Source organism: Penicillium psychrosexuale (assembly GCF_028828465.1).
Source record: "Penicillium psychrosexuale strain IBT 29551 chromosome Unknown utg000004l, whole genome shotgun sequence".
In the NCBI taxonomy this organism is placed as follows: domain Eukaryota; kingdom Fungi; phylum Ascomycota; class Eurotiomycetes; order Eurotiales; family Aspergillaceae; genus Penicillium; species Penicillium psychrosexuale.
In genome coordinates, this window is record NW_026643189.1 from 2308365 (window position 1) to 2333718 (window position 25354).

The 25354-nt window shown below is 48.8% G+C and overlaps 8 protein-coding genes across 8 annotated transcripts; 6 read left to right on the forward strand and 2 right to left on the reverse strand.

Annotated features, from left to right (window-relative positions):
* Positions 1-283: 283 nt before the first annotated feature.
* Positions 284-2150, forward strand: N7518_006698 (uncharacterized protein; the record flags this gene model as incomplete). The annotated part of the gene is given in 7 exon segments (XM_057187625.1): positions 284-412; positions 521-570; positions 627-743; positions 811-962; positions 1046-1239; positions 1256-1415; positions 1465-2150. The coding sequence occupies 7 exon segments, from the start codon at positions 284-286 to the stop codon at positions 2148-2150; spliced, it is 1488 nt and encodes a 495-aa protein (XP_057039328.1).
* A 464-nt stretch (positions 2151-2614) lies between these two features.
* fkbp3 (peptidylprolyl isomerase family protein FPR2) lies at positions 2615-3114 on the forward strand (the record flags this gene model as incomplete). The annotated part of the gene is made up of 2 exons (XM_057187626.1): positions 2615-2844; positions 2949-3114. The coding sequence occupies 2 exons, from the start codon at positions 2615-2617 to the stop codon at positions 3112-3114; spliced, it is 396 nt and encodes a 131-aa protein (XP_057039329.1).
* A 219-nt stretch (positions 3115-3333) lies between these two features.
* On the reverse strand, positions 3334-4422 carry N7518_006700 (cytochrome b5-like heme/steroid binding domain-containing protein; the record flags this gene model as incomplete). The annotated part of the gene is made up of 1 exon (XM_057187627.1): positions 3334-4422. One exon carries the CDS (start codon positions 4420-4422, stop codon positions 3334-3336), a length of 1089 nt encoding a protein of 362 aa, XP_057039330.1.
* A 501-nt stretch (positions 4423-4923) lies between these two features.
* N7518_006701 (PP2C family serine/threonine-protein phosphatase) lies at positions 4924-6137 on the forward strand (the record flags this gene model as incomplete). The annotated part of the gene is made up of 5 exons (XM_057187628.1): positions 4924-5019; positions 5078-5187; positions 5246-5540; positions 5600-5702; positions 5758-6137. The coding sequence occupies 5 exons, from the start codon at positions 4924-4926 to the stop codon at positions 6135-6137; spliced, it is 984 nt and encodes a 327-aa protein (XP_057039331.1).
* A 902-nt stretch (positions 6138-7039) lies between these two features.
* Positions 7040-7993, forward strand: N7518_006702 (acetamidase/formamidase family protein; the record flags this gene model as incomplete). Its single annotated transcript, XM_057187629.1, has 1 exon — positions 7040-7993. The coding sequence occupies one exon, from the start codon at positions 7040-7042 to the stop codon at positions 7991-7993; it is 954 nt and encodes a 317-aa protein (XP_057039332.1).
* Positions 7994-9743: 1750 nt separating this feature from the next.
* Positions 9744-12762, forward strand: N7518_006703 (ATP-dependent helicase; the record flags this gene model as incomplete). Its single annotated transcript, XM_057187630.1, has 2 exons — positions 9744-10112; positions 10171-12762. The coding sequence occupies 2 exons, from the start codon at positions 9744-9746 to the stop codon at positions 12760-12762; spliced, it is 2961 nt and encodes a 986-aa protein (XP_057039333.1).
* Positions 12763-14086: 1324 nt separating this feature from the next.
* On the forward strand, positions 14087-14347 carry N7518_006704 (uncharacterized protein; the record flags this gene model as incomplete). Its single annotated transcript, XM_057187631.1, has 1 exon — positions 14087-14347. One exon carries the CDS (start codon positions 14087-14089, stop codon positions 14345-14347), a length of 261 nt encoding a protein of 86 aa, XP_057039334.1.
* A 2999-nt stretch (positions 14348-17346) lies between these two features.
* Positions 17347-18721, reverse strand: N7518_006705 (uncharacterized protein; the record flags this gene model as incomplete). The annotated part of the gene is made up of 2 exons (XM_057187632.1): positions 17347-18444; positions 18509-18721. The coding sequence occupies 2 exons, from the start codon at positions 18719-18721 to the stop codon at positions 17347-17349; spliced, it is 1311 nt and encodes a 436-aa protein (XP_057039335.1).
* Positions 18722-25354: the final 6633 nt, after the last annotated feature.

A 25354-nucleotide genomic window follows, 5' to 3' on the forward strand; every position in this document is an offset into this window, starting at 1 on the left:
CCAAGCCCTACCCCGAAGCGAACCGTGGATAAGCAATTAGGTTAAATTATATACCAATCAGAACAATCAAAAGACGCCTCAAAATACCCCTAGCATCCGCTTAACCATTTCCACCATAGGGCTGCTTCCTGACTGGGGTTCCCCGCTCCAACTCGTACAGCAGGTGGGAAATGGGATAAAGAGGAGAGAATTACGAGGGGTGCGTGACACCCTTTGTTCCCTCTTTCTTTCTGAAAGGGCCAGTCCCAACCTTTTCCAACTCCCATCTCTCAAGGCTGTCGAAATGGCTTCGGCAAGCGACTTGACCGCGCTCCCTAAGGCTGCGACTCAAGATAATATCGACCAAGTTGACTCTGCTCCTTCATCGGGTATGTCGTTGAAGCAACAAAGTCTGTCAGACCTCTTCACTATTGTGAGTACTTCATCCAGCCTATCCATACCAGATTTCTTCTTGCTTTCCCCGCACTCGCGGCTCAAGTTAGCGAATGACAGACTGACCAAAGTGGATATAATTCAATAGTTTGCAAGCGGCTTCGCTCTGATCAGCGATGGATACCAAAACAATTTGATGTGGGTCGAGTGATTGCCCCATGCACGACTTTGTCTAACCGCAGAACATCTTATAGGACTATGACCAACGTCCTTCTCAAAAAGGAATATCCTAAAGAGTACACGACCACTGTCAGCACGCGCGTTTCGAATGCTCTACTTGTTGGCGAAGTCATTGGACAGGTTGTTATTGGGTACGAACAAAACAATAATGCCGATTAGGGCTATGGACGGGTTCTGATGACTGACATTCTATACCAGACTGACATGCGACTATCTCGGCCGTAAGACCGCTATCGTCTTCACAACCCTTATGATCGTCGTCGGAGGTATTCTCGCCACGGCCTCGCATGGCGTTACCATCGATGGTATGTTCTGGATGATGACGGTGGCCCGTGGCGTTGTCGGATTTGGTAAGTAACCCTCGATATATTTGCCTTGCTTGCATGTCTCAAAAACATCATTCCGAGTTGTTTACTCTACTAATTATCCTCAGGCGCCGGTGGCGAGTATCCAGCCTCTTCGACATCCGCCTCGGAAGCAGCAAACGATCTAACCCCGAAGCACCGTGGCCCAGCATTCATCATGGTAACCAACTTTCCCCTGTCGTTCGGGGGCCCATTCGCAGTGTCAATCTTCTTGATCGTACTCTCGGTCTGCCAGCAGTCCCACTACAGTACCGTGTGGCGGGTGTGCTTCGGCATAGGATTGCATCTGGCCGCTGTCGGTGTTTTACTTCCGGATCCGCATGCTGAACTCTGTGCTGTACCGACGCGGAGCGATCAAGAAGCATGTACCCTACATGCTCGTGCTGCGGTATTACTGGAAAGCATTGATTGGAACCTGCGGTGCTTGGTTCCTCTACGGTAAGAGAGCCCCCAGTACTTACAGACGTGTAGAAGCTAACAGATATAGACTTCGTCACTTTCCCCAACGGCGTCTTCTCCGGTACAATCATCTCCTCGGTCGTGCACGACGGCACAATCCTGCAAACAGGCGAATGGCAGCTCCTCCTCGGCGCGATAGCGCTACCGGGCGTCTTCCTCGGGGCCATTCTCTGCGACCGCCTTGGCCGCAAACCCATCATGATGATTGGCTTCAGCGGATACCTGATCTTTGGCCTGATTATCGGCTGCGCCTACGAACGCCTTACTAAGATCGTGCCTCTCTTCGTCGTCTTCTATGGACTGATGCAGAGCTCGGGCAATTTCGGTCCGGGCAATATGCTCGGTTTGATTTCGTCTGAGTCGTATGCTACCGGTGTGCGAGGGACTTGTTATGGGCTCTCTGCGGCTATTGGGAAGGCGGGTGCTGCTATCGGTACGCAAGCGTTTCAGCCTATAAAGACTCATCTAGGAAACAAGTGGACTTTCATTATTGCTGCTATTTGTGGCGTTGTTGGGATCTTAGTGACTTTCTTCTTTGTGCCTGATTTGACGGGCGAGGATTTGAGGGTGCGTGATGAGAAGTTCCGTGCTTATCTCGTTGCCAACGGCTGGGATGGCGATATGGGCGAGGACGATTTACAGGCGGCTGCTGATCAGGTCATGGACCCAGGTCTTCGTGATGATAAATTCGTGAACCAGACGGTGAAGGGTTAGAATGGCGGTGCACTGCAATCGTCAGGGATGGCCGAAGGTCGAGAATGGGGATATTATGATATCCCCATATGACTTCCAAACCCAGTTGTCCATATCTCTATTGTTTAGGTAGAGCCACTGTGGGATATTCGCATATTTGTAGTCAATGATAACACAATATCTTCAAATCCCGAAGTCTATAGTTACAGCCACCTACGTATCTCCAGTCTGCTTCCTTCGTCGTAATGTATACCAATTAGTGTCTTGCGAGTCCCTCTCTCGTCTAGTCCAAAGAGCATTGATAAAATCCAGACAACAAGCAATAAAACCCGTGTAATAAATCACCAATTGACAATCATAGACTGCAACCGCAACCATACATGTAAGCTTAAAGCACAGACCAACGCTAAACCTCGGTCCAATCTCCGCCCATCTGTCCACATCTCTCCAATTCCCCTCTCCCCAAACCACCCCATAAACACAAAATGCGTCTCACCTCCATCCTCGTCGCAGCCCTCGGCTCCCTCGCGGCTGCCGCCGAGCTCGGCATCGAAGTAACCCACGCTGTCGAATGCACCCGCAAGACCGTCAACGGCGACGGAGTTGCCATGCACTACCGCGGCACCCTTCAATCCGACGGATCTGAGTTCGATTCCAGCTACAACCGCAAATCGCCTTTGACCTTCAAGCTTGGTACCGGTCGTGTTATCAAGGGGTAAGTTAAAAGCTGCCCGGGGCTGTTTGTGGATGTCAATCTGCAATTGCTGCTTATTATCCGTCATTCGCGTGGAAGCTAATTCGTGTGTTCGTTGTATACAGATGGGACCAGGGCTTGTTGGATATGTGCATTGGCGAGAAGCGCACGCTGACTATCCCGCCCGAGTTCGGCTACGGCGACCGCGGTGTCGGGCCGATTCCCGGCGGTGCGACGTTGGTGTTTGAGACCGAGTTGGTCGGTATTGATGGTGTGAAGGATGAGCTTTGAGTGTGCGGTGCTTGATACCTACGTATGTGACTATCTGGGATGGATTCTGATGACTAGGCCGTCATATTCGGCTAAGAACAAATATAACTTTATGCATGCGATTTATTGTATGATATAGCAGAAGGGTATCTCATTTATGTGTGGTAAGATGTACACTGTATACAAACCGGCTGAACAAGTACAGCGAAGTAAAATAACAATAATAAAGTGGACCATGTATCAGTCCATCGCGTCCAGAGCATTCTCGGTTTGGATATCATGCTCGGAAACCAGAATTCCAACCAAACACTCGCCAAGGATTCCCTCCCAGTTGACCCACGGGTGGATCTCCTGGAACAGCTGTGCAGAGTCCTTCCCCGCGCCTCGAAGGAGTTCACCCTTCCCACCTGGATGGTAAGGGGCGTAGGGCGAGATATTGTACACCTTTCCATGGTACGAGGTCCAGGCATCACGACCCTTACGTCCGTGCTGCTCCTTCAGCATTGACGGTGTGACCCGCAAAAGGCCTAGGGGAAGGCCTTCGCCGCGGAGCTTGTTCTTCGGGTTCGCTGCTAGCGCTGCCCAGTCAAGGGGCGAGAATCCCGGCTCCAGAACCACTTTGCGCGATGACGACTTTTTCAAGGATACTTGTGTCGGGGCTAGGGTGCTGCTGCTAAGACGGCTGCTGCTCCTCGGTGCGCCTAGGCCGCGCTGGGACGCGGCTGCTGATGGTGGTGGACCAAGGGAGTTGCCGCTGAGCCGTGGGGGTTGAAGTGTGCTTGTGGGGGCGAGGCGGTTCGCTTGAGTTGCTGGTCGGGGCCGTGGTACTGGGGGAGGAGGCATTAGGGAAGAAGCGCCGGTTGTTGTTGACTTCGGGGGTATAGATGATGGTTGTGGTTTTGGAGGGGGTGCGAGGGATGGCTGCGGTGGCGGTTTGAACATTGGTGCCTCATGGTTTGTCGAAGACCGTTCCTCCGTTGTTCCATTCACGTTTTGTGGAATGGACGGCATCGCGGCAGGTTGCGATGTCTTGCTCTCGCCGCTGTCTAGGCTGAATGTGGGGACCGCAAGGACGGGGAGTGGTACGCTCGAGGCCGAAGCCTTGGGTGTGCTCTGGGAATCCCCCTCCTCCTCTGTCTCTATTGATGGCGTCGAGGCCCGTGGGCCATGCTTCCGCTGCACAGGCTCGCTTGCGGTGGCAGCAACCGGCGCGTCGGGGTTGGGTTCCGGAGAGGCAAAAGAACGAGGTTCGGCCCAGCTGCGAGGAGGGTAACGGTAGAGAAAGTAGCCCGTTGTTGCGATAAGCACACCCACAGCTACCCAACCCATACCGACTGAATCAGAAAGGCAGTGAAAGTGAGAAAAGTAGTCCAGAATGTTGTCCCTGATTAGAATCACAATCTTGCAGATTCGCCGAGGAAATTGGCCCGTGCGCTATACATATGCAACAGTCGAGATATGCTTAATAGAAGGTTAAATACTATTTGGTAAAGTGATATTCAACAATTTTGTTAATTAATTAAACTAATTAAATTGAGATGTCTAGAAAGAAAATTGTATTTTCTACGCTGTCTACCCCCAAGTGCCGAGGAAAAGAATCATTGCAGTCAAATATCAGGCATTGCTAGGAAAGAAACTATCTGGGGAGTGAAGGAAGAACTCCGAGGAAGCCATCGGGGAAGCCATTGAAAGCCACCAATTGGATATCGGTAGTAAATAAAACAGCAATCGAAAACAGAACGCGTTCATGATGTCAGTGCCCCATCATCTACATATATCGCGATGGTATGCCCTTAAGAGAGATTGATTCTGTATGCCAACTGCGCAAGCATGGTTGTGGCTCACAAAGCTCTGAGGGACCAGATGTTCCGGAAATCAATTTCTACCTCAGACACAGTCACACTTCTTGATGCCGGGGCTGGTCAAGTGAGTGTCAAGGCGCATAGCCCTCGTACATTTATACTTATCAATAATCAAATGGCAGTCCCAGGGTGGTAGGAAGCATCAAGAGGATCGGAGCACAGTGATTTTCCCCAAGCATTTTCCTTCGGAGGTGAAGGATGAAGTTGCATTCTTCGCAATCTACGATGGACAGTAAGGAAAGCCTCAAAATGCGTCCTTACGCTAGTCTCAAACTGACCAATATCTCCAGTGGTTCTGGATTGGTTTCGGATCATGTTAATGGCTGTTTGCACCACCTGATCGGACGGCATCCGGAGTTCGAACGAGGTAATTGGCCTGCGGCTATCAAAGCATCACTGGCGGAAGAAGACAGCATTATGTTGGATAGATTCAAGCATGAATCTGCCGAGCCTGCCATTTCAGGGTCGACAGTGGCATTGTGTTGCATTAATCTCAGCAAGGGCGAGCTGGTCGTCTCCAATCTGGGCGACTCGCATGTTATCCTGGCCGAGCGGGACCGGAAAACAGAGCATCCGTATCACATCGTGCGCATTGTCGTTAATTTGAGGTGGTTTGAGCGTGGATGCTAACAGCCACATACTAGCGACGTCTCACAGAGGCCCACAAGCCCTCCGACCCCAGCGAAAAGACCCGAATTGAGAAGGCAGGCGGGCAAGTCAATGACCGCAGCGGTACAGAGCGCCTTGGTGGGTTAAGAAAAAGAACAGGCCTCCAAATTGAATACTAACTCTTAAGTGACAGGTTCTTTGAACATGTCTCGAGCCCTAGGTGACCTGCAGTACAAGAATCCGGTGAATAATACCTTTACGGACAACTCCGTGCTAAGCCCCGCCGCATCGGCTAGCAGCCGAACGGAGTCTCGGGGCAACTTCCTATCCAATGACCCCTACATCTCGCGACGCACATTGAACCCAGACCGCCGTTACCTGCTCTTAGTGGTGTCTGACGGAGTTACTGATCGATTGGACGACACAAGCCTGGTTCAGCACGTGATGAAGTTATCGATGCGGGGAAAACGAGCGAATGAGATTGCACAAGAAATCGCCACCAATAGTGCTAACAAGCCTCACAGTGACAATGCAACGTGTATTGTAGCGATGCTGGATGGAAGGGTATCGTGAGATGTAGAGTATTACCTCAATGCTACAAGATATACTCCGTACTTATAGTCCTAGAGTAGTTAGCCGAGTTGGGCAAAGTTCCACCCGGAAAATGTTATGCAGCGGTGCCACTCATGGCCTACCAACGGTTCGCGCCTTCCCCAAAGAAGAAGGTGGTTTGGACTATTTTGGAATTTCGGAATATTATTATTTCCTCATATTAAAATCTGTCGACTATTTCTTCTTTTCGATTGTTCCTCCGAGACTGAGTGGACAGAAAAAAAAAAAGAAAAAAAATGTATGCAAATCAATCGTGGCGTATTTAGACGGAGAACCCTTAGTGGAATCTACAAACTCGAAGGAAAACTTGGCTTCTCCGCGCCTTCCAAGGGTTTTGTACTTTCGTCCCATTAAATGATGCAATTTGAATTTTATATTAGACAAACTGAATCTAGAACCGCAGTGCATATGCACCCTATGTCTTCCGTATCAAACGCTACAATCGGATCCTCCGTAACCTCCCCCGCCTTCCAAGGGTGTCTTATCGCTTACTGTCGGTCCCTGTTTTATCCAACCAGACCTCGGGATCCTTCGTACACCAATGGAGCTACCGTTGAAAGCAGAGGCTCCGACATGGGGGGCAGGACCAATCTGTTGGAAACCTGTCAAACTACTTTAGGCAGGCGACTCAGTCTCGGGGTGGAGCTGGCAAAAAGAAGCATAAGATCCGGCTGTAGCCACCTTCCAGAACGGTCATTCCTGAAGAGGATCTCCTGAGCTCGTTACATACAAATCGCCCGTCTATCCCACGGGTTTTCCTTCTTCCCATTCAAGTCAGATTTTTCCATTTCTGTTGCGTTCAGAACTATCTTTCCCATATATTGGATCTCTTTGATCCTGACAGGAACCCTCAAACATCCAACATGGCACCCAAAGAATGGAGCAACTTCCACGTGGGAAGAGAATGTGGCCACCTCAAGTGGTCCCGTCGAAACATCCCCAAGTTCACCATCTCCTCCGGTGAGACTGTCTCTTTCGATGCCATCGATAGTAGCAATGGCCAACTCAACACATCATCCGAGGCCTCAGCCATCAAGACGTTGGATCTCGGCCTGGCCAATCCTGTCTTCGGCCCGATCTATATGAATGACGCCCAACCCGGCGATGTTCTCAAGGTGGAAGTCCTGGACCTTGAGGTCGCTGACTGGGGCTGGTCCGCCATCATCCCGGGCTTCGGTCTGCTGGCAGACGAATTCCCAGAGCCAGAAATCAAAATCTGGGAGCTGAACCGCGAAGCAGGCTTCGCCCAATTCAAACACATGCGGATCCCCCTACGTCCTTTCCTCGGATGCATGGGTCTCGCCCCAGCCAACGACGAAGAACTCTCGACCGTGCCGCCCACAAACGCCGGCGGAAACATGGACTGCCGAGAGCTCAGCGTCGGCTCTACCGTCTTCCTCCCCGTCCAAACTGCCGGTGCCCTCTTCAGCTGCGGTGACGGTCACGCTGCGCAGGGCCACGGCGAGGTCTGCGGCACCGCCATCGAAACCCCAATCCGCGCTACCCTCCGCTTCGAACTCCTCAAGAACCAACCCTGGATGACTGCTCCCCAGTTCCAGACTCCCCCTCGCGCCCAAATACCGAACCCTCTTCCTGACCTTGGAACCTATGGTGCTCTGGGTGTTGCTCCTGACCTATACGAGGCTACCAGAAGTGCTACTCGGAGTCTTATACAATGGCTGGTGCAGACTAAGGGTCTCACTCACAGCGAGGCATACATTCTTGCTAGTGTTGCTGGTGACTTGCATATTGCTGAAGTGGTTAACGTGCCCAACTTTGAAGTGGCCATGACCCTGCCCTTGGGTATCTTCTCTTGATTTCCTTGTCGTTCTTTTTCGAAGTCCTTGATTAATTTCAAGGCATGTATTGACGTGATACCCTCCTGAGAATATTGATGGTTTTGTTGTGATTTCATTTCGGTTGGGCATATACTGGTGTGATTGGGGTGATGTATTTGCATGATTCAGACAAGCGTTACTCAAGCGAGCATTATATTCTGAATACGGAGTCTTCTTTTGATCGAGAAATAGCTATTCAATCCGTATGTGCCGTTTCATTGGCGTAGTGCCTTTTCTATACTGGGCCTTTTAACTCGAAGGGCTTGGTTCTGGAATACTCGTTGAACAAAGTGATGTCCTACAGACTGTAACGAGGTCCACCAAAAGGGGAATATTCCGCTTGATCCCGGGATAACCCTTGATACTAAGCCACCAGGATGTGGGTACTGCTTCTTAAGCGTCGTGTACTCTGTCGTGACGGTCCCAAATACTAAACCAGTGGGGTCCGGACATGTGTGGATAGCCAAATTGGCCCGTGCATCGATTTATATTGTCTGTCATGTCGGCTGTTAGACACTCTTTATGCTAAGCTTTGCGTGCTATTCCAATATTCCAAGTGTTTTTCCGGCACTAGCTTATAAGTAGCAAATACTCCGTCTAAGCGATGGAATCCGATTCATTTCATCTCGGATCTCAGGGGGAGCACAGATCGAAATTGAAATCAGACGACTTGCCTACGTACCTGGTATCCTCTGCAACTTGGCTTTCTCTGCTTTGTCGACAGACATGACGTAACAGCGCTTAAGCTCCTATTATTATCTACGCCTCGCCGGTAACACACTAGAAACATTGAAGTCACATAAAAAAGACCTATCGGAGTTTTATTTTTGGAACTACCTTAGAGGGAGATAAGGTTCTGCAATCGGCAGGTTCGGTGGACTTGATCGAGAAGTACATATATAGTAAGAAGGTTAACTAGGTAGACCCCTAGGGGCTAGGCAAATAAGAATTATGCTCAAGTGATAAGCGAAAGGTAAACTAAAACGAAAATGGAAGCGAAGCCCAGCACAACACTTTTATCGGACCTGCCTTTTATGGACTAATGGCCGCGTCTACTACTATCACCCATCCCGAGACCCTCTCTTCCCTACGGCATACTTGGCCTTCTGGAAACAATGGCGGCAGCGCACTCCCGAACTTCGCCACATAATAATGGGCCGTGCATCCTTGAAATGGTCAGGCATGTCCCGCGTTGCTGGAGCGCTTGTATCAGATAGGCAGGTCGGGATCCGGCACGGCGGGAGACATCGGGCCCACTCCTGAAGACTGAATCAAAATATCGCCAACAGAAGACGGGAAGGGGCTTTGTGAACGAGTCATGCGATGATATATCCGAGGGACAGGAATATATCTCAGGTCTTTGTACAAAAGTACCAATTCCACTTGGTTAGAGTTTTGCGTCTTGGTCAAATGCCAGGGTGAAAATGTATTATTAGTTACATAATGGCCAGATGGCTAAAGTCACGGTATCATCCATGTGTCAATCTAGGTACAGAGGTCTTCGGGGCTTGCCGTCTCACAATTATCCCCTCAATACCATCGCTATGGCTCGTATCTGAATTATCAGATTTCACAATCGAGAGACAGGTAGTTAGCAAGTACTCCGTACCAATTCCGTTAATTCTTCAAACAGTCGTCCTCAATGTAGAGTGGAAGTGTCACATGACGTCGCGTTTTCTCGCGTCTCCTCCTCACAAACACCCGAGGATTGGCAAACACCCCACATGTCATGGATCCGATTTTAGACGGCCTGAATCATGCCCAGCGGGAAGCTGTCACTTCATCTGGCTCAATCCTGCAAGTGCTCGCACCACCGGGCTCGGGTAAGACAAAGACATTGACCGCACGCGTCGCGTACCTCCTCTCGCACCACGGATACCAACCGCAAGATGTTATATGCTGCACATTCACCATCAAGGCCAGCCGTGAGATGCGGGAGCGGCTCGCAAAACTCATTGGAGAAAAACTCGAATCGCGCTTGATTCTCGGCACCTTTCATTCCATCTGTCGCCGCTACTTGGTTAAGTACGGATACTTGATCGGCCTGCGGAAGGGGTTTGGCATTGCGGATTCGGATGATACCCGCGCAATTATCAGAGTATGAGTAGCACTTTTATATTATATAGCTTGTTTCTATTTTCTAATTGTCACTGCAGAGAACCATTAAACGACTGAAGTCTAGCATTGAAGTCAAGGCGGCGCAAGGCCGAATTTCTCGACATAAAGCACATGGACTCAGTCCTGATGCCCTGGCCGACAGAGCCAAAGCAGAGGAGTTAGAGCTTGTTGATATCTATCGTGACTACGAATCAGCACTGGCCGCCTCCAATCTCCTGGATTATGATGACCTCCTTCTGCGTTGTGGAGATCTGCTCCGAGACCATCCAGAATGTGTCTCAAATGTGCAGGCTGTCTTGGTGGATGAGTTCCAGGACACCAATATCATACAATATGAATTGATGAACCTCTTCGCATCTAAGAACCGACGAATCACCATCGTCGGAGATCCGGATCAAAGCATCTACGGGTTTCGTTCTGCGGAGATCCAGAATCTCAAGCGGATGCAGCACCGATATTCAAACACGACGGTTGTACTCTTGGAAGACAATTATCGCTCTGCAGGTTCTATCTTGAATGCAGCCCAAGAAGTGATTGAGCAGGATACGAGCCGGCCTGCAAAGGCATTGCTAGCTACGCACTCCTTCGGAACCTTGCCCGTGCTAAGAAGTCTCCCAAATCCCAACGCAGAGGCGCAGTGGATGGTACTTGAGATCAAGCGATGTGCAGCGATGACCGGCGGTCTACTGCGCATGTCTGACTTTGCTGTCCTGCTCCGGTCGGCTTCGCTGTCTACACAAATCGAAACAGCCTTTGGAAGAGCGGGTATACCGTACAAGATGGTTGGAGGGAGAAAATTCTTTGATCGAACTGAAGTCAAGATTCTTCTCAATTATATGAGGGTAGTGAGCCATACGGGACATTCGGACGCGTTGATGAATATTGTGAATGTTCCGCCACGAAGGATTGGCGATGAGACAATCAAGCAATTGACTAGCGGTGCGGAGAAGGCCAAAATTCCTCTATGGGACTTCATCAAGGATGTCATCCAAGGGCGCCGTTTGACTGAGAAGAAACTGCAAAAAGCCGCAGAGCAGGGACTCTGCGTTCTAATCAATTTGATTGAAGCCTCTAGACAGAAGTTGCAAGAGTGTGAGGATGCATCCGCTCCACGCGTTCTGATTGAGTTCATTGCCGAACGCCTCTCATTCCAAGAATATCTCATCAGAGCATATCCCCTTGACGAAGACAGTCGCTGGGCGAATGTTAAGGAATTGATGCATCAAGCCAGTGAAGTCGCAGCATTTGAAGAGGAGGAGGTTGATAAAGAAATGGATCTCCCTGAAATCGAAGGTGTGCAGCAACAGCAGGCACATCCTGGCGAGGAGGCTCTCACTCGGTTCCTGGCGAATGTCGCCTTGGCTACGGAGATCACAACCAAAGAAGAAACCAAAGAGGGAGACCAACCGCAAGAGAAAGTCACTATTTCAACTATCCACGCTGCCAAGGGCCTGGAGTGGCCAGTCGTATTTGTTCCTGCAGTGTACAACGGGAGCATTCCTCACTCGCGTGCTGAGGTGATAGAAGAAGAGAGACGATTACTATATGTCGCGATGACGAGAGCGCAGGCCCTGTTATACTTGAGTGTTCCTATTCGACAACCGCGGTTAGGAGAAGGAGAAGCTGGTGCCACCACTTTGACGCCATTCCTTCCTCCCAAGTTGACCAAATCGCGCTTTCGGTCAACGGGGCCGTCTCTCCACGAGAAGGTGGTGTATGCAATTGCCGATATTCTGCGTCGCCCGCGGCCATCTTTAGACGACATTTACAAGGGGCTCGAGTTTCTTCCATCGACGCTGGACGATCGATGGACACCCGAGGGCGAGGAGGACCGCAGCAAATTCGATGGCACATCTACCTCTCACGACGCCTCTGGCGAGCCCAATCCAAAGCGTCGGCGGTCAGATATGAACCAGGGGCCAAAATCGACCACCTACATCTCATCGACCGGGTATACCATGAACAACTCGACAGGGTTTACGATTCCTACAACTGGTCTATCGGGTTTTACATCTGCCCGGGATTACATAGCGGCCAACCCCGAACCCCCCGCGGAGTCAGCCTCCAAGGCTTCAGCGGATGCAGGTGCAGCTGGGGCAAACAGATCGAAACCGCTCAGCGGCGCAAGCCGTAAAGACGGACTCACACAGGCAAGCATATCCAACTTTTTTGCAGGCCCAGGATCCTCCCAGAAGAGGGAACCAGTTCTGCCTCGCTATCCACAGCCACCACCGCAGAATCAACGCTCAGGGGCAAGAAGCATCGTCCCATCTACCCTCTCCTCTCACCGTATTCAGCCACGACCACTTATTCCAACAAGGCCGACCCTAGAGCCTACGGACCCCAATGGTTACACGTGGCTGGCAACTCCATCCAAACCAACAACCTTGAGACCTGCCAGGATGTCGAAGACGCAGGAACAGAACGGCAATAGTACATCCGCAGGCGGAACAGCCGGGGCAGACGAGGTGAAACCCGAGAGCTCCACCGGGTTCCAGCCGGTGTCGACGTTCCACAGCACGACGATGTCAATGATCCAACAAGCACCGCGACGGACGTTGGGAATTCGACGGAGCATGAACGGGTGGCAAGACCGGATGAAGCGCGAGGGCGGTGGACAGGCGAGCTGACACGATTTACGATTTCAGGGGAGGCTGGTTCTAGAATCCTGACGGGGATGGGTTATGTTTGTCCACGGGACCAGGTCAGAAGGGCAGAAGGGGTCAGGCAATCCACACGCTTCGCAAGCCCATTGCCGGTTCAGGCGTTGCTAGGGAAGCCCTCCCGGGGTATACTTAGCTTGGAAAGTGATTGACCAGGAAAGGGTTGACTCCAGGGCCAGAATCTCGGTCTAGATGGAATGACGCACATCCGTGCACTACCAACGAGACCATGACCAAGTGTTTATGCATTGCTCTATAGGGAGATGTATATGTACCTAAGTTTCATAATTATTATTTTCCCCATGGGATGACCCCTGTATGAACCGGGGCGGGCAGATCTTCCGATGGAGCCTAATACAGATTAGCCAGGCTGAGGATTATGGACAAGGAACAGAGTGTCGATTTGCATAATGATCGAGACGTAAGATTCTGGACCAAAGTGGAGTTCCAATTGCGGTGAAAGAATCAATAGTTAGCCAGTAGCATGTCGTACAACATAGTATGATACTATATACACGCACTCTGTACAGCCGCCATTGACGCATCCTAGCGGTGTGGGAAGCGAGGAATCCCCTCAACGTAACGATTTATTATTATTTAGTTATGTATTTGCTATTTTAGTTACACGACCAGTCCGATTCTGTAAATAGGACGAAGAATGGCTGACTCATCATTATTGGAAATCTTACCGGCACAAAGCCCTAGCAACTTCTCCCCTTCATCACTGGCTGCCCTACTTTCGATCGAACCTCTAGGCCAATCAATGCTTTGATCGTGGCAGCCATTACCAGGCACCAAATACGTCAGGGGGAGATGATCCATTCCCAGCTCTTGTCCTCTTTTGGGACTAGTGAGCTGCTCGACGTATGTTCCCCAGAGTGTAGATCGGGGCGAACCTCAATGCGGATGGCTTGCTATACAAAAAGAAGTCGTCGCCCTCGAACTATCACTTCATTATCAACCAAACTACAGCATATCAACAACATCACTATTGTCTTCTTTTATATTTTTGTCTTCCTCTATACCTTTTATCTATACCTTTTGTCTATATCTTAATTATTGTCCTTATAATCTCAGTTCAACACTGTGCCTCACGCTCGACGCGTACTATACATATCCGTTCATCTCTTCAGCTTTTTACCTTTTTACTCTCTTTGCTCTCTACGGGGTACCTCTACCTCATTTAATACCCTAATATCCCTCTTCTTCGCCATATTCGCCTTCACCTCCACCTCCACCCTCAAAGTTGAACAAACTACAAACTACAAACCATTCCTACTATTCCTCCACAATGCCACACAAAGTGAACGACTCCAATTCAACACTAGCCAGCAGAGGCAGCAACAACGATCAGGTGGTGGCCACCGAAGTCCGGAGTCTGAGTATGTCAAGTGCATCACATCCCTGTCCCGATCTCCAGATTCAGCCCGAGCTAATGCAGACCCCAGCAACCAATCCCGTCCGCAAACCTCCGGTGATCGTTCACAACAAGGGCGGCCGAATCTACGATGAGACGCGGCCATCTGACTGGGACAAACAACGCTGGAAGTAGTTGTCCTTTACAACTCGAATTGCCTACGTCCCTATGCATCTCAATTGCTATATCTACATATGGGACGTTCGGCTCGAGAGCGAGACGCGGAGACCACCATTTTACACGCGCGTTACAAAGGCGAAAAAGGGGTCCAGACTAGAAGAAGAGACAGAAAAGCCCAGAAAAAAGGAAGAAAAGTGAGGCGGTGATCGACCAAGATGGTTCGGGGAGATCATTGGACGCCAAAACCCCCTTTTTTCGCTGCCTCTCGTCACCGCTTGACGCTTTCTCTTTCGCCCCTGACCAGATCGGGATGCTTCTACTTTTGGGATTCCTCGGATTCTCAGGGCTGTTGTGCCGTTTTTTCCCTTTTCTGACTTGTCCATTTGCCTCTCCCCGGATTTTTCACGTCTCCACTCTTCCCCTTGTATCATTATTCTGGAGTTCGTCTTCCTTCATTCCTCTACTCTCTACTCCCCTTCCCCCTTCTACTTTCTACATTCTACCCTTCCAACTCTACTGGTTACTGTTGAACACGTGTTTTCCTCTCGGCGTTGCCACCAAGCAGCTAGCTGCATGGTCATGCTGTGAGGGCTAATTGGGTTGACACCCTTCTATTTGTTTCTTTTGTTTCTTGCGATGCATAGCGTGGGTATTATTGGATCTGCTGGACTTGGATTTATTGCGAATGAGCGAAATTGTATTCTTAAGAGAAATTTGACTGTTTTATTATTATCTCAATCTTCACTTTATTTATGCTTCTTTTACTCTGTACTCGGTGAATGCTGGCCAGAAACGCCGCTTTGACACCGTATTAGGCCGCCGTCGCCGGTCTGGCGTCAAGTGAAGCAGTGAATACGGCTGACCTGGTTCAATACCTCGTGTTGGCCGTGCCTCCAGGGTTGTATATACAATTATCCGGCTCTTCTTCGATTCTACTAGAAGGGGGAAAGAGCGACGGGAATACAATGGGGCTCGAAAAAACGAACCTTCCCTAAGAGTTTCTGTAAATCAGGTAGGAATGATGCACTTCCATTGCTTTCCTTTGTCCATATGATCTATCATATGCAGTCACGCATGTAGGTCTCGTCTTCTGACGACCTATGCGATATTTAATATGTGGCATTGATTCATCCGCAATACACCCACCCCTCGAATAGAAAGTCGATGCTATCAAATAACCATCTTCCATTATCATCCAAAGATCCCATAGCATGTGTCCAACATTTCATCCATTCGAAATTAGTTCGAATTGTCACGTCCACCCGACGCCGAAAATGAGCACGAGTCGTATCGATAGACGCCCTGTCAAATTGCAGATCTTCTACGATGGTAGACCGGTGTTTGGTGCAAAGTGCGCTAGCATCTCCTATATGTGACTGGGCATACGGAGTACTGTCTCAGAAATTGCCGTTTGATGCAGGCCTCGGTGTATCTAACAGCGCCTAGGAATGAAGCATCGGATTTGAAGTAGGTGGTGCGATAGATGGCATATCCTCAGCTCCACAAACCGTACATTCTATTACTGAGCTCCTCCATAATTGCGGTGGATGATTGTAGGTGGAATGTGGTAGGGTTCAACCAGCTTCACCAACAGCCGCTTCCTTATCTCCGGCTAACACCCGAACGACTTGAATATCATTCCTAGACCCGAGCCTTTTGGAATAAAGCATCTCTTTTCAATCTTATTTTAACTATGTCTAATAGACTTTCAAATATATATAGTCTTAGTTGTAAAAAAAAGTGGTCCATATAATATATACAGGGCCTCGATGACAGTAAAATATATATATATGAGACCTTGTCCGAGTGGCTGGATATACATTTTGAGACACTAGAGCTATTGGTGGAAAGCATCACAACAAAAGTATATCCTGTCAGTGGCATATACCCAGAGAAAGACAATGGATATCGGACTGAAATTCAGACAAGAGCAGCGCAGAGAGTGACATGCCGTTGACATAGGTGCGGAGTAGAAATATGGCTACCATGCAGTAGCTCGCTGAAAATCCCAAAGGAGAGCACAGTACGGAGTACTCTACAAGAACAAATAAAGACTACAATTTAAAGCATCCAAAAGTTCACTGAAAATGGGATATATTTCAGCGCCAAGCGGCATACCGACACCCCATTCTCAAATTCACATAAGAAATAAAAGAAAAAGGCACCTGGCCTGCCGCCTCCCGTGATGGATGACGGACAGGCGTTCAGGGCATGTGTCAAAGGCTAGATACAAAGGAAGGGGAGAGCGAGGGAAAAGAAAAGGCATCCGTTGATTCCAACCAAATATGGACTCGGACACCCTTCCTCCCCAGAAGACATATAATTTTTTCCGGGTTTTCACACTTTTTTTGCTTTTTTTTGTGACCTCCATGAGAAACGAGGCACATTAAAAACGGGTTTGAGGGGGGGGGTTTTGAGGGGCGGGGATTGGGTGTTGGGGGCGCAATTGGGAAGGCAGTCAAGCTGCTAAGGATAGTGGAGCGCAGGGGGAATGGGGATATCAAAAACGCAGCACCAATTGGCGCGCAGAAATACAAAGGGTCAAGGTGTGCATGGTATTCCTTGACAGAGAAGAGAAGTTAATGTGACGAGGGGAGTGGAAAACATCAAACTGTATTCTTGAAAAACAAATAAATCAACATGGCTCGCGCTCGCAATGCTAGATGGTAAGTCAAGTGCAACGGATGACCCAAAACTAATGGGTATGGGAGCAAATGGGTATGCAATTTTTGGAACAGGAAGTGAAGGGCTGGTCTCGACTCTGGTTCCGCAGAACCAGAGCCGAATGCAAAGCGTAAAGGACGAAAGTGGACATAGTCGAGTTCGGGGGATATAGCACAGGTGAACAGCTGGTATGGCGCATTGAGTATTAAGATGGAATATCGAGGTGGATCAATGCGCAATCGGACGCTTCTTGGAGGCATTCTATGAAGATGAGAGAAATGAAATGAAATGCTGGAAATATGTGCAACGGCCAAATTTTATTTGGTTTGCTGGTCGTTCCGTCGTTTCGTTTACATCCCACCCTGATATGTCTGGCACATTCCCATATGGGTAGGTGCCAGAGGGAACTGTTGGAGTGCTGCTTGCTGCGCCATGTACATAGCCTCCTGCTGTTGCTGGTATGCTTCACTGTTCATGTATTGCATCTCAGCGGATGGTGCGGGGGAAGGGGAACAGCCATGGTGACCAGTGGCCATTCCGCGGCTCATATCGTGATTCGCCATTTGAGCATGGGCATGCACAAGTGCCTCGTTGTCCGGGGTGATGGGAGGAGTGAGGTAACCATGAGGAATAGCTGTCAACTGCTGGGACTTCTGAGGGGTGGCAAGGCCAATCTCCCCATTGTATGGCTTGGACTCGATAGGAGTCTCGACCGGAGGGGTGCAACGGGCGTAGGTTGCCAACGAAGCCTGGCGGTTGAGGAAGTGTTCCATGACCTTGGAGACCCGAGAGTAGTGAGCGGAAGCGTACTTGCGGGCGACCACGGTGGAGGGTTGGTGCAACTGTTGAGACAAGGCAACGAGAGTCATCGAGTCATACTGCGATGACCAATGGGTATGACGGGGCTGAGGCCGGTTAAGAATGCAACGTGACAATGCAAGAGCGGCACGGGCAAGCTCAGACGATAGCTTGGCGACAAAGTCCCGGTGGAACAAGGCAATCTCCAGGATGTACAGAGCCATGTGTTCCACCTCGGGGTCGTAAGCATCATCCAAGACGGCGTGCTGCAAGAAAGCATCCACAGTTGGGTGTCCAATGGACCAGCCAAGAGTTTGGAGGACATGCCATTCCATCTGGGTGAACATATCGTCGTCGTAAAGAGAGCAGCACATCGACTTCAACTCCTTGATAGTGGGAACACGATCCTTCTTGTCATTGTACTTGGCCGCGATGAGTAGAGCTGCACAGCCAACCAACTGGTAGTGGCGCTTGTAGACCACACGCTTGGAGCAGTATCGGTCTAAAAGGTTGATTGCCAAGAACAAGGTGGATGGGAGGAGCTGGAACGCAGTGTGGGCCTCGATCAAGAAGTCAAGAAGGTACGGTCGCATAAACCACTGGATCTCGGTTTGGATGTCAATGGACTCGACGTCGGGCAGGGTTTGGTTCTATGGCGGAGACTAGGTTAACAACGTATAGCCTTGGAGAGAAACCAAGGGTCTAGTCACTCACATCCATTTCCAACATGTGACTCAGGACATCGTCCCGAAGCTGCTCGCTTGTGAGATTAGATAGCTCATCCGCCATGACGTATTGACGCTCACGAGCCATCTGCTTGGCATGCTCCTGTTTCGCTTGCCGTTCTTGCCGAATGCGACTTTCCATGCCGAACTCTTCTTCCACGAAGAACGTGGGACAAGGACGGTAGTTGCGATGGTAATCCATGATTGCGGAAGTACTTGGATCAACCGAAGTATGAAGCACAAGTTGACGTATGAGCTTTGTATTGGCGAGTTTCAACGAAAGGAAGCCTGAAGAACGGGTCTATCAGGCAACGACGGAATTAAGAGAGTGACAGTCGTGTATTAGTGTATTGGAATGAATGACGGAGATGTTGAAACGATTAATGAATGGACCAGCTGAAACAATAGTTCGAACTGGGAAAGGTTGGCCGGGAGGTCCGAGGAGGATGTCTTCGAAGGGAAGGCTGAAGGAAATTAAGATTAGCGGAGGCCAGTGTAAGAAATCGATTAAAAGATTGTAACGTCAAGGTGACAAAAGTAAGAGAGTGTGGGAGAGAAAAGCACAAGAAGGCAGAGTGCAGAGATGTATGCTAATATCCATTCAGGAGACGAAAAGGGTCATCCTTCTGAGAAATACTAACCCAGAAAAGAGCCTTCGGGTAGAGGGCACAATGCAACCCTTACCGTGACAGCAAGACTGGCATCTAGGCAGGAATGATCCGGTGAATTAGGATTCTGTTGGATACCAACGAAGAGATGGAGTACGAGTCAACGTCTTCACCCCTAGGCTAGTGATGTGGAATGTGGAGTAGGAGAACAACCCTATGAAGGGGGTCATAATCATCAGGGGGATGTCTTGGCAAAGGAATGGTTAGAACTCACACTTCACAGATTAACGAGTTGAATGAACAAGGCTCAGTGAAGAGACTGATATAGTTTCTGAGATGGAAGTGGTGAAGGATGAAGTCCACGTCAAGAGAGACAAGTGGATTTATATCAAATATGAAGATGAACAAATTCTAGATCAGGCAACAATGTCAGTCATATTCATTAATAGTTCCATCGTGATAGTCAAGGCTTTAAAGAGCAATGGCAATCAACGATTGACGCCAATCAACAATTAAGTGCAATGAGGTATGTGGTGCCGCAGCCTGATCGGCGCCCCAACATGCGGTATGTCCAGTAAGAGTACGGGATTTTCATCGACCCCTTAAATTTCCCACGCCGGGAGATATAGAAGCAGCCACAAGCGCTGGTTGGACCCTGAGATTGCATGTCAAGCATAAAGATATGCATTCCTCAGTTGTATCTGAGGGCATGATCTCTCATGGACGGCAACCTTTACCGCTCAATAAGGAGCAACCTCTCCATATCTGGCTCTCGGTGTGTTGTCTCGGGTGGTAAATGCAAAATTGGAGGTATATGAGGTCGGGGCTGCTGTATTGAACATGGCACTGAGGCCATACCATGATTATGTTGGTGGGTCGATTTTTCATGCACTCATTTGGAAGGATTTTTTTTCGTGTGGAAATTTATTGAATCTCATGGCTCATGTTGAGAAAATTCGAGTATCCGTTGCTCGTCTATCCATCGGGGCGTTCCGATCTTGACAACCATGCACACCTCAAAGTACCAGAAAAAAAACAGGATTTCTTACCCAAGTTTTGAACGTCAATGTCTGTCTGATACCCAAAACCAATTTGTATCAACCAAAAGTCAACCTGAATGTGTTTTTCCTACACTGTCGCTCGTCTAACCGGCAGGAGCTGGAACAGGAGGGTCCAAAAAGTCCGAGGATCAGGGAGGCACCGGGCGGACAAGAACGAAGGATCGCCGTTTGAGTTAACAAACGTCGAATTGGAGGGTCAAGTGCGAAGGTCAAATCGACTTGACTTGAGTGCTAGTGCAGCGGGCTGGAGGAGATCGACTGGAATGTCGAACCGTAACTCAGCCAGTAGACCAGACTCGTGGTCTCCGCAAGATTGGCAAGGAGGAAAAGGGGGAAGAGAAAAGGGTATGAAGAAGAGAAGGAGAGAGGTACAAGGAGGAGGATTTTGACTTTCTCTCTCCAGGCGGGTGGTGGGAAGAGAAAGAAGGAAAAGGAAGAGGTTAAGAAGCTGAGAAGACACGGAGATACACACGGAGAGAGCTGGTTGTATGGTAATCCACGAGACACAGAGTGGAGGCTGAAGGTTGCGTACGGTAACCGTATGATTTCCAGAATCTTACCGATTGTACCTCTTGTACCCAGCATGTATGCCAGGGGACCGGTAATTTTGATAACTAGGGCTTCGTCTCTGCAAGGACAGGAGTTGAAACCTACTTGCTTGAAACCGGCAGTTACATATGTGTTATTTTAAAAGGTCGGAGGTTTCAAACGTGGAACAGGCACAGGTACAGGACAGGAATATGCAAGTGTAGAGTATCTGAAGTAGAGTAAATAGTAAAATAGAAATTACTTTACTCGACAGTATTCATACCTACAAGCAATCTCAAATCCGATGTATCTACGAGGTTGCATATGCTATAACTTTGAAACTCGAATATTGCGTTTTCAACCGTATGCCGCGACCCAGTCATTTTCCTAGACTAGTAATTTGAAGGACTTCTGATCTCCGACATTTCGACATTTCAACTTTCAACTGAACCTTCAACCTTTCACCCATTTCAAAGCCTACCATTTCCCCGTAAATCGCCTTTTATCATAGTACAATCTCCAATTCTCCGAAATTCAATCACCGCGTTTCCCTATTTCTGATCAGACAAATAAAGAAAAAGTATAAATGGAGCCAAGACAACCGCGAGTTCCGGCCCCAAAAAAGCTCCTGATCGACAAGTATTAAGGCCAATCCTCAACCATTGTTGGCTCGTCATCCAGCACCTTGGTTACTAGTGCTGCAATGGGCTGGTGTGGCTCTCCCTCTAACTCCGTACGAGGCCTCCGATACGGTCGCGCGTTCTAGGGTCTCCTGCGCCTGGGCGTTGACTGGTCCAGAAGCCTGGGATTGCCCTGTTGACTTCATTTGGGCTTTTCCCCATTCGCGTACCTCAGCTTGGGCTTTCCTGAATTGATAACCCGAGCCTCCTTTGTCTTGCATGAATCTGACTATCCTGCGCCGTCCATGTGGGGATATTTCCAAGCTTCGGTTTTCGGTCGCAAAAGCAGGATCTCGCCCGTAATTTGGGCCTCCACGTTTCCATTTCTTTTTCTGGTTGGAATTGGTTTAATTAATCTCACTGTCACTATGTGTATAGTTCACTAACTGTTTTAGACACTGCGCATGTAATTTACTTTCTCGTATACAGTATCACTTTACACCTTCATCCCTACAACGTCTGCCGCGTGTGACACCACTGGAGATGCACTTGATTCGTCCCCAACTTCTCGACCCGAGATAAGGTTCATAGACGTCTCATCAAGATTGACTGGTTTAGCCGTGAGAATGTCACTTTTTACTGGACGCGTATATTCCCCATGTCGATCGGCGAATCAATCCCTGGTACAAAGTACACAATTGCGACTCGGAGCTTTTTACTTATCTCCCCTTGCTTTATCCCCTTACAATGCACAATTTGATGAGAACACTCTGTAAGGTCCAGGGATTAAGCTCAGCCACTCAATTGCATATCAGAAATATCGATCATCATGCGACTCGGCCGTTTCTCAATGACATGCACAGGATGCGTACACACCAAGTGAATGGATACGATCGGTCTATACTATTCCGGAGCACGGAGTAATGCAGCTTGATATACGACAGCGCATAAGGCTTTACATCTAGCACGGGGTAGTGGATCCATACGTTTCACTTGCTCAACTTCAAGGAGTGCGGGTTGAATCATTCGTTGGCAGCTTTTCATTCAAACTGGAAAACAGTTGCCGAAGCAATGCCCTATCGACGGGGTATTCCCACCTCGTGCAAAACTAACAGGGAAACGAAGGGGGAAAAGATAAGCGATGGCCATTGAAGGGTGCTGTCGAGAGTCGGGACTGTACAACGTCGTAAGGCAAGGGACTGTCAAATAAGAGAACTGAATGATAGACATGGCTGATATGCAGAAGCAGATCACAAACACCCTTCTACAAATTTAGGTTCGTGTTATAAACTCCCATCTCATAGCATGCCAGGGACTTTTGTTGTCGCGCCATAGCAGCAGTTCAATGAATCGCCAAGGGTTTGATTGGAATAATATGTACTCTAGATAATTTTACAGAGTACCTCTTCATCCTTGATAACCTGTCAGCTGCAGAGGAACACGCCTAGCCTTCATACTTGCCTCGGTGAGTCTGGCCCGTATGTTGCGTCAATCAAAGACTCTCATTTTAGGCTAAGGTACTCCGGGATTCCACTTGATCTGCATATATGATCCATACCAGTGGATAGCATTATATACCTAATTGTATACTACTGTTGTCTAGTTGAATAGTTCGCCCCCAAATGGCGGGGATGACCTGTACTACCCGGTAGATGGTAATAATATCAAGGGACATTATTGGGTGTACCACCTGAACACAAACCTGATACCCGTACTCCGTATAGCCTCCTAAATCCTCGCAGCAAGGCAAACTTGAAGAAACAATTGGACTAAACACGCTCTTTGTAAAGCGGTCTAAGGGAAAAGGGGGCTCCCATGCAGCAATTACGTGGTCGCAATGGGGCACATCCCACTGCAGCCGCGCACAGTCTCAGGATCAAATCAGTAACAGATACGAGTTACTTCGTGTCCACAAAGCTTGCCCGGATGGCTTGGAAACTAGGTACTACCTGGCCGATGCTTCCGATGCGCCTAGCCGGCGCGCTACTGTACCTCCTGAAAAGGGGAAGAAGAGCCTTGCAGTATGTCAGCTTGCCATTTTCGTCCCCTGACTCGTGTCTCGCCCCATGTTTCAAGTACCGACGGTAGGAAGTGCTCTAGAGGATGAGAGCAAGTCTAAAGCGCGCGCATATGGCGATGGGCATAATTTGAGTCTGGACCTGGGCTGGGAATTCTATTGGCCCCGGACTCTTTAGCTTCCCGTGGCGGATAAGTTGCAATTTTATCTATTTTTGGGTATGAGTCTGAACCTCCCATTTATTTTAATCCTAGGCATTTTGCCCAACATGGTTCTTTGGATAGAGAATTGCTTGTTAGAGGTGCCTGATTGGATTCAAGGGGTACTTGATCCTTGTTTGTGCGGTGGTTGGTAAGTAAAACCTCGCTGGCAAACACCCATGCAAGTCAAGTCTTCAAGGAGGTGTCACTTGTCTATAAATGGGAGAAACTTAAAATAACCTGCCATCGAGTGGTTTACTGCAAGATCTCACCCGGATGGGCGCCGTACATGAAGGTGGTTTCCCTTGCTCATGACTCTGCAAATCAAGAGACAGTAATATAACCCTTCGATTTCCCTCCACGTTGCTTATTTCACTTGCAGCCCGCGCAGTGGATATTTCATTCTGTAAGGGGAAGATCCTGCCCAGACGTCAAGCCATCTGGAATTCTGTTTCCAATGTAGATCAATGTTCTTTGGCAGATGTTACTCGTTTGTTCGAGGGCGGTGTGGACTGGATATTAGGTATCTCATCAAATCATGTACCAGTTGCATGTTCTGCATCAAATATCATCACTGGTAACCGACATATAGGGTATTCATTTCCAAGTGGATATTACATGCAGTCTATACACACAATACAAGCGCGATCTGATTCATACTTGATATCCCATATCGATACATTCCATACTCCCGAGGTCCGTACAGGGTATCTAGAGACCAATTTCCGAGACTTGCAGTAGTCTAGTATAATACAGCCCACAGAAAAATCTACCAACGAACCCGGCAAAACGTAAGAGTGGAATCCGATCTTTTTTCTTCGCAATCGTTCCACTCCAACCTGAGAAATTAACGCGCTCCGGCATCACACGCCTGCTAAACCATGGAACCATGGCCAATGCCTCGGACACAGAACCCATGGACGTAACCAGAACTCCACGTTCAACAGCGGTTATTCCAGGGCCCGTGCCGGAACATATCAACCATGGTACCATTGGAAAAGAACGGAATCCTTACCGCTCTTTGCGTCCTGTTCACCGTCCATTGAACATTGCAATATAGTCTCAAAGTACGTGGTATGGAGCCCTAGAGTACATCTGTACAAACTCACCGTTCTCTTCCGCCCCGCCATGTTTGATAGTTTTCCGCTCCACCGTCTGCCTAGATGTGCAAAAACACAGGTGGCGGAATTGGCTATTATCGGATAGCACGGATACCGTACGGAGTACGCACAAAGAGGTTGGGATTGTGGCTCTATTCTCGGATACGTTTTCTAACGTGTAGAGCGACGGGTAACTACAGCGACGGGATTTAATAATAGCTAATCATTCGCTAATAAACTTAGAATATAAGGTACATATATAGTATTTCGATTATCCATTGGAATTGAACCGCTAGATATTCAAATACATCCCCAATGCTCATTTTTTCCCATGCGTATTAGGCAAAAAGGCTGCATTCTTGACCGGTGAAAAATTGACGTTTCGTGGCCCCTCTGCGGGGAGTTATACAAATGCCACAAAGGTTTTTTCTGTGTTTAGTAAAAACAGCTCCACTACACGGGTTTTTCTTTCTTCTTTTCTTCTTTCTTATTCCTTAGGTTGGAGAAGTTTCTAGGTTGTTGACATGGTGCATGAAGCTCATATGGAATACTCGGAAACCCTGAAATGTATAAAGTATGTTGTAGTGCCTCGGATTTACGTACCCCTAATTTCCGAAATCATCTCCGCAGGATACATGTCGTCATTCGCATGCTGTATAATCCTCACTTTCTCAGTGCTGGCATTTTTCAAGACGGTGAAT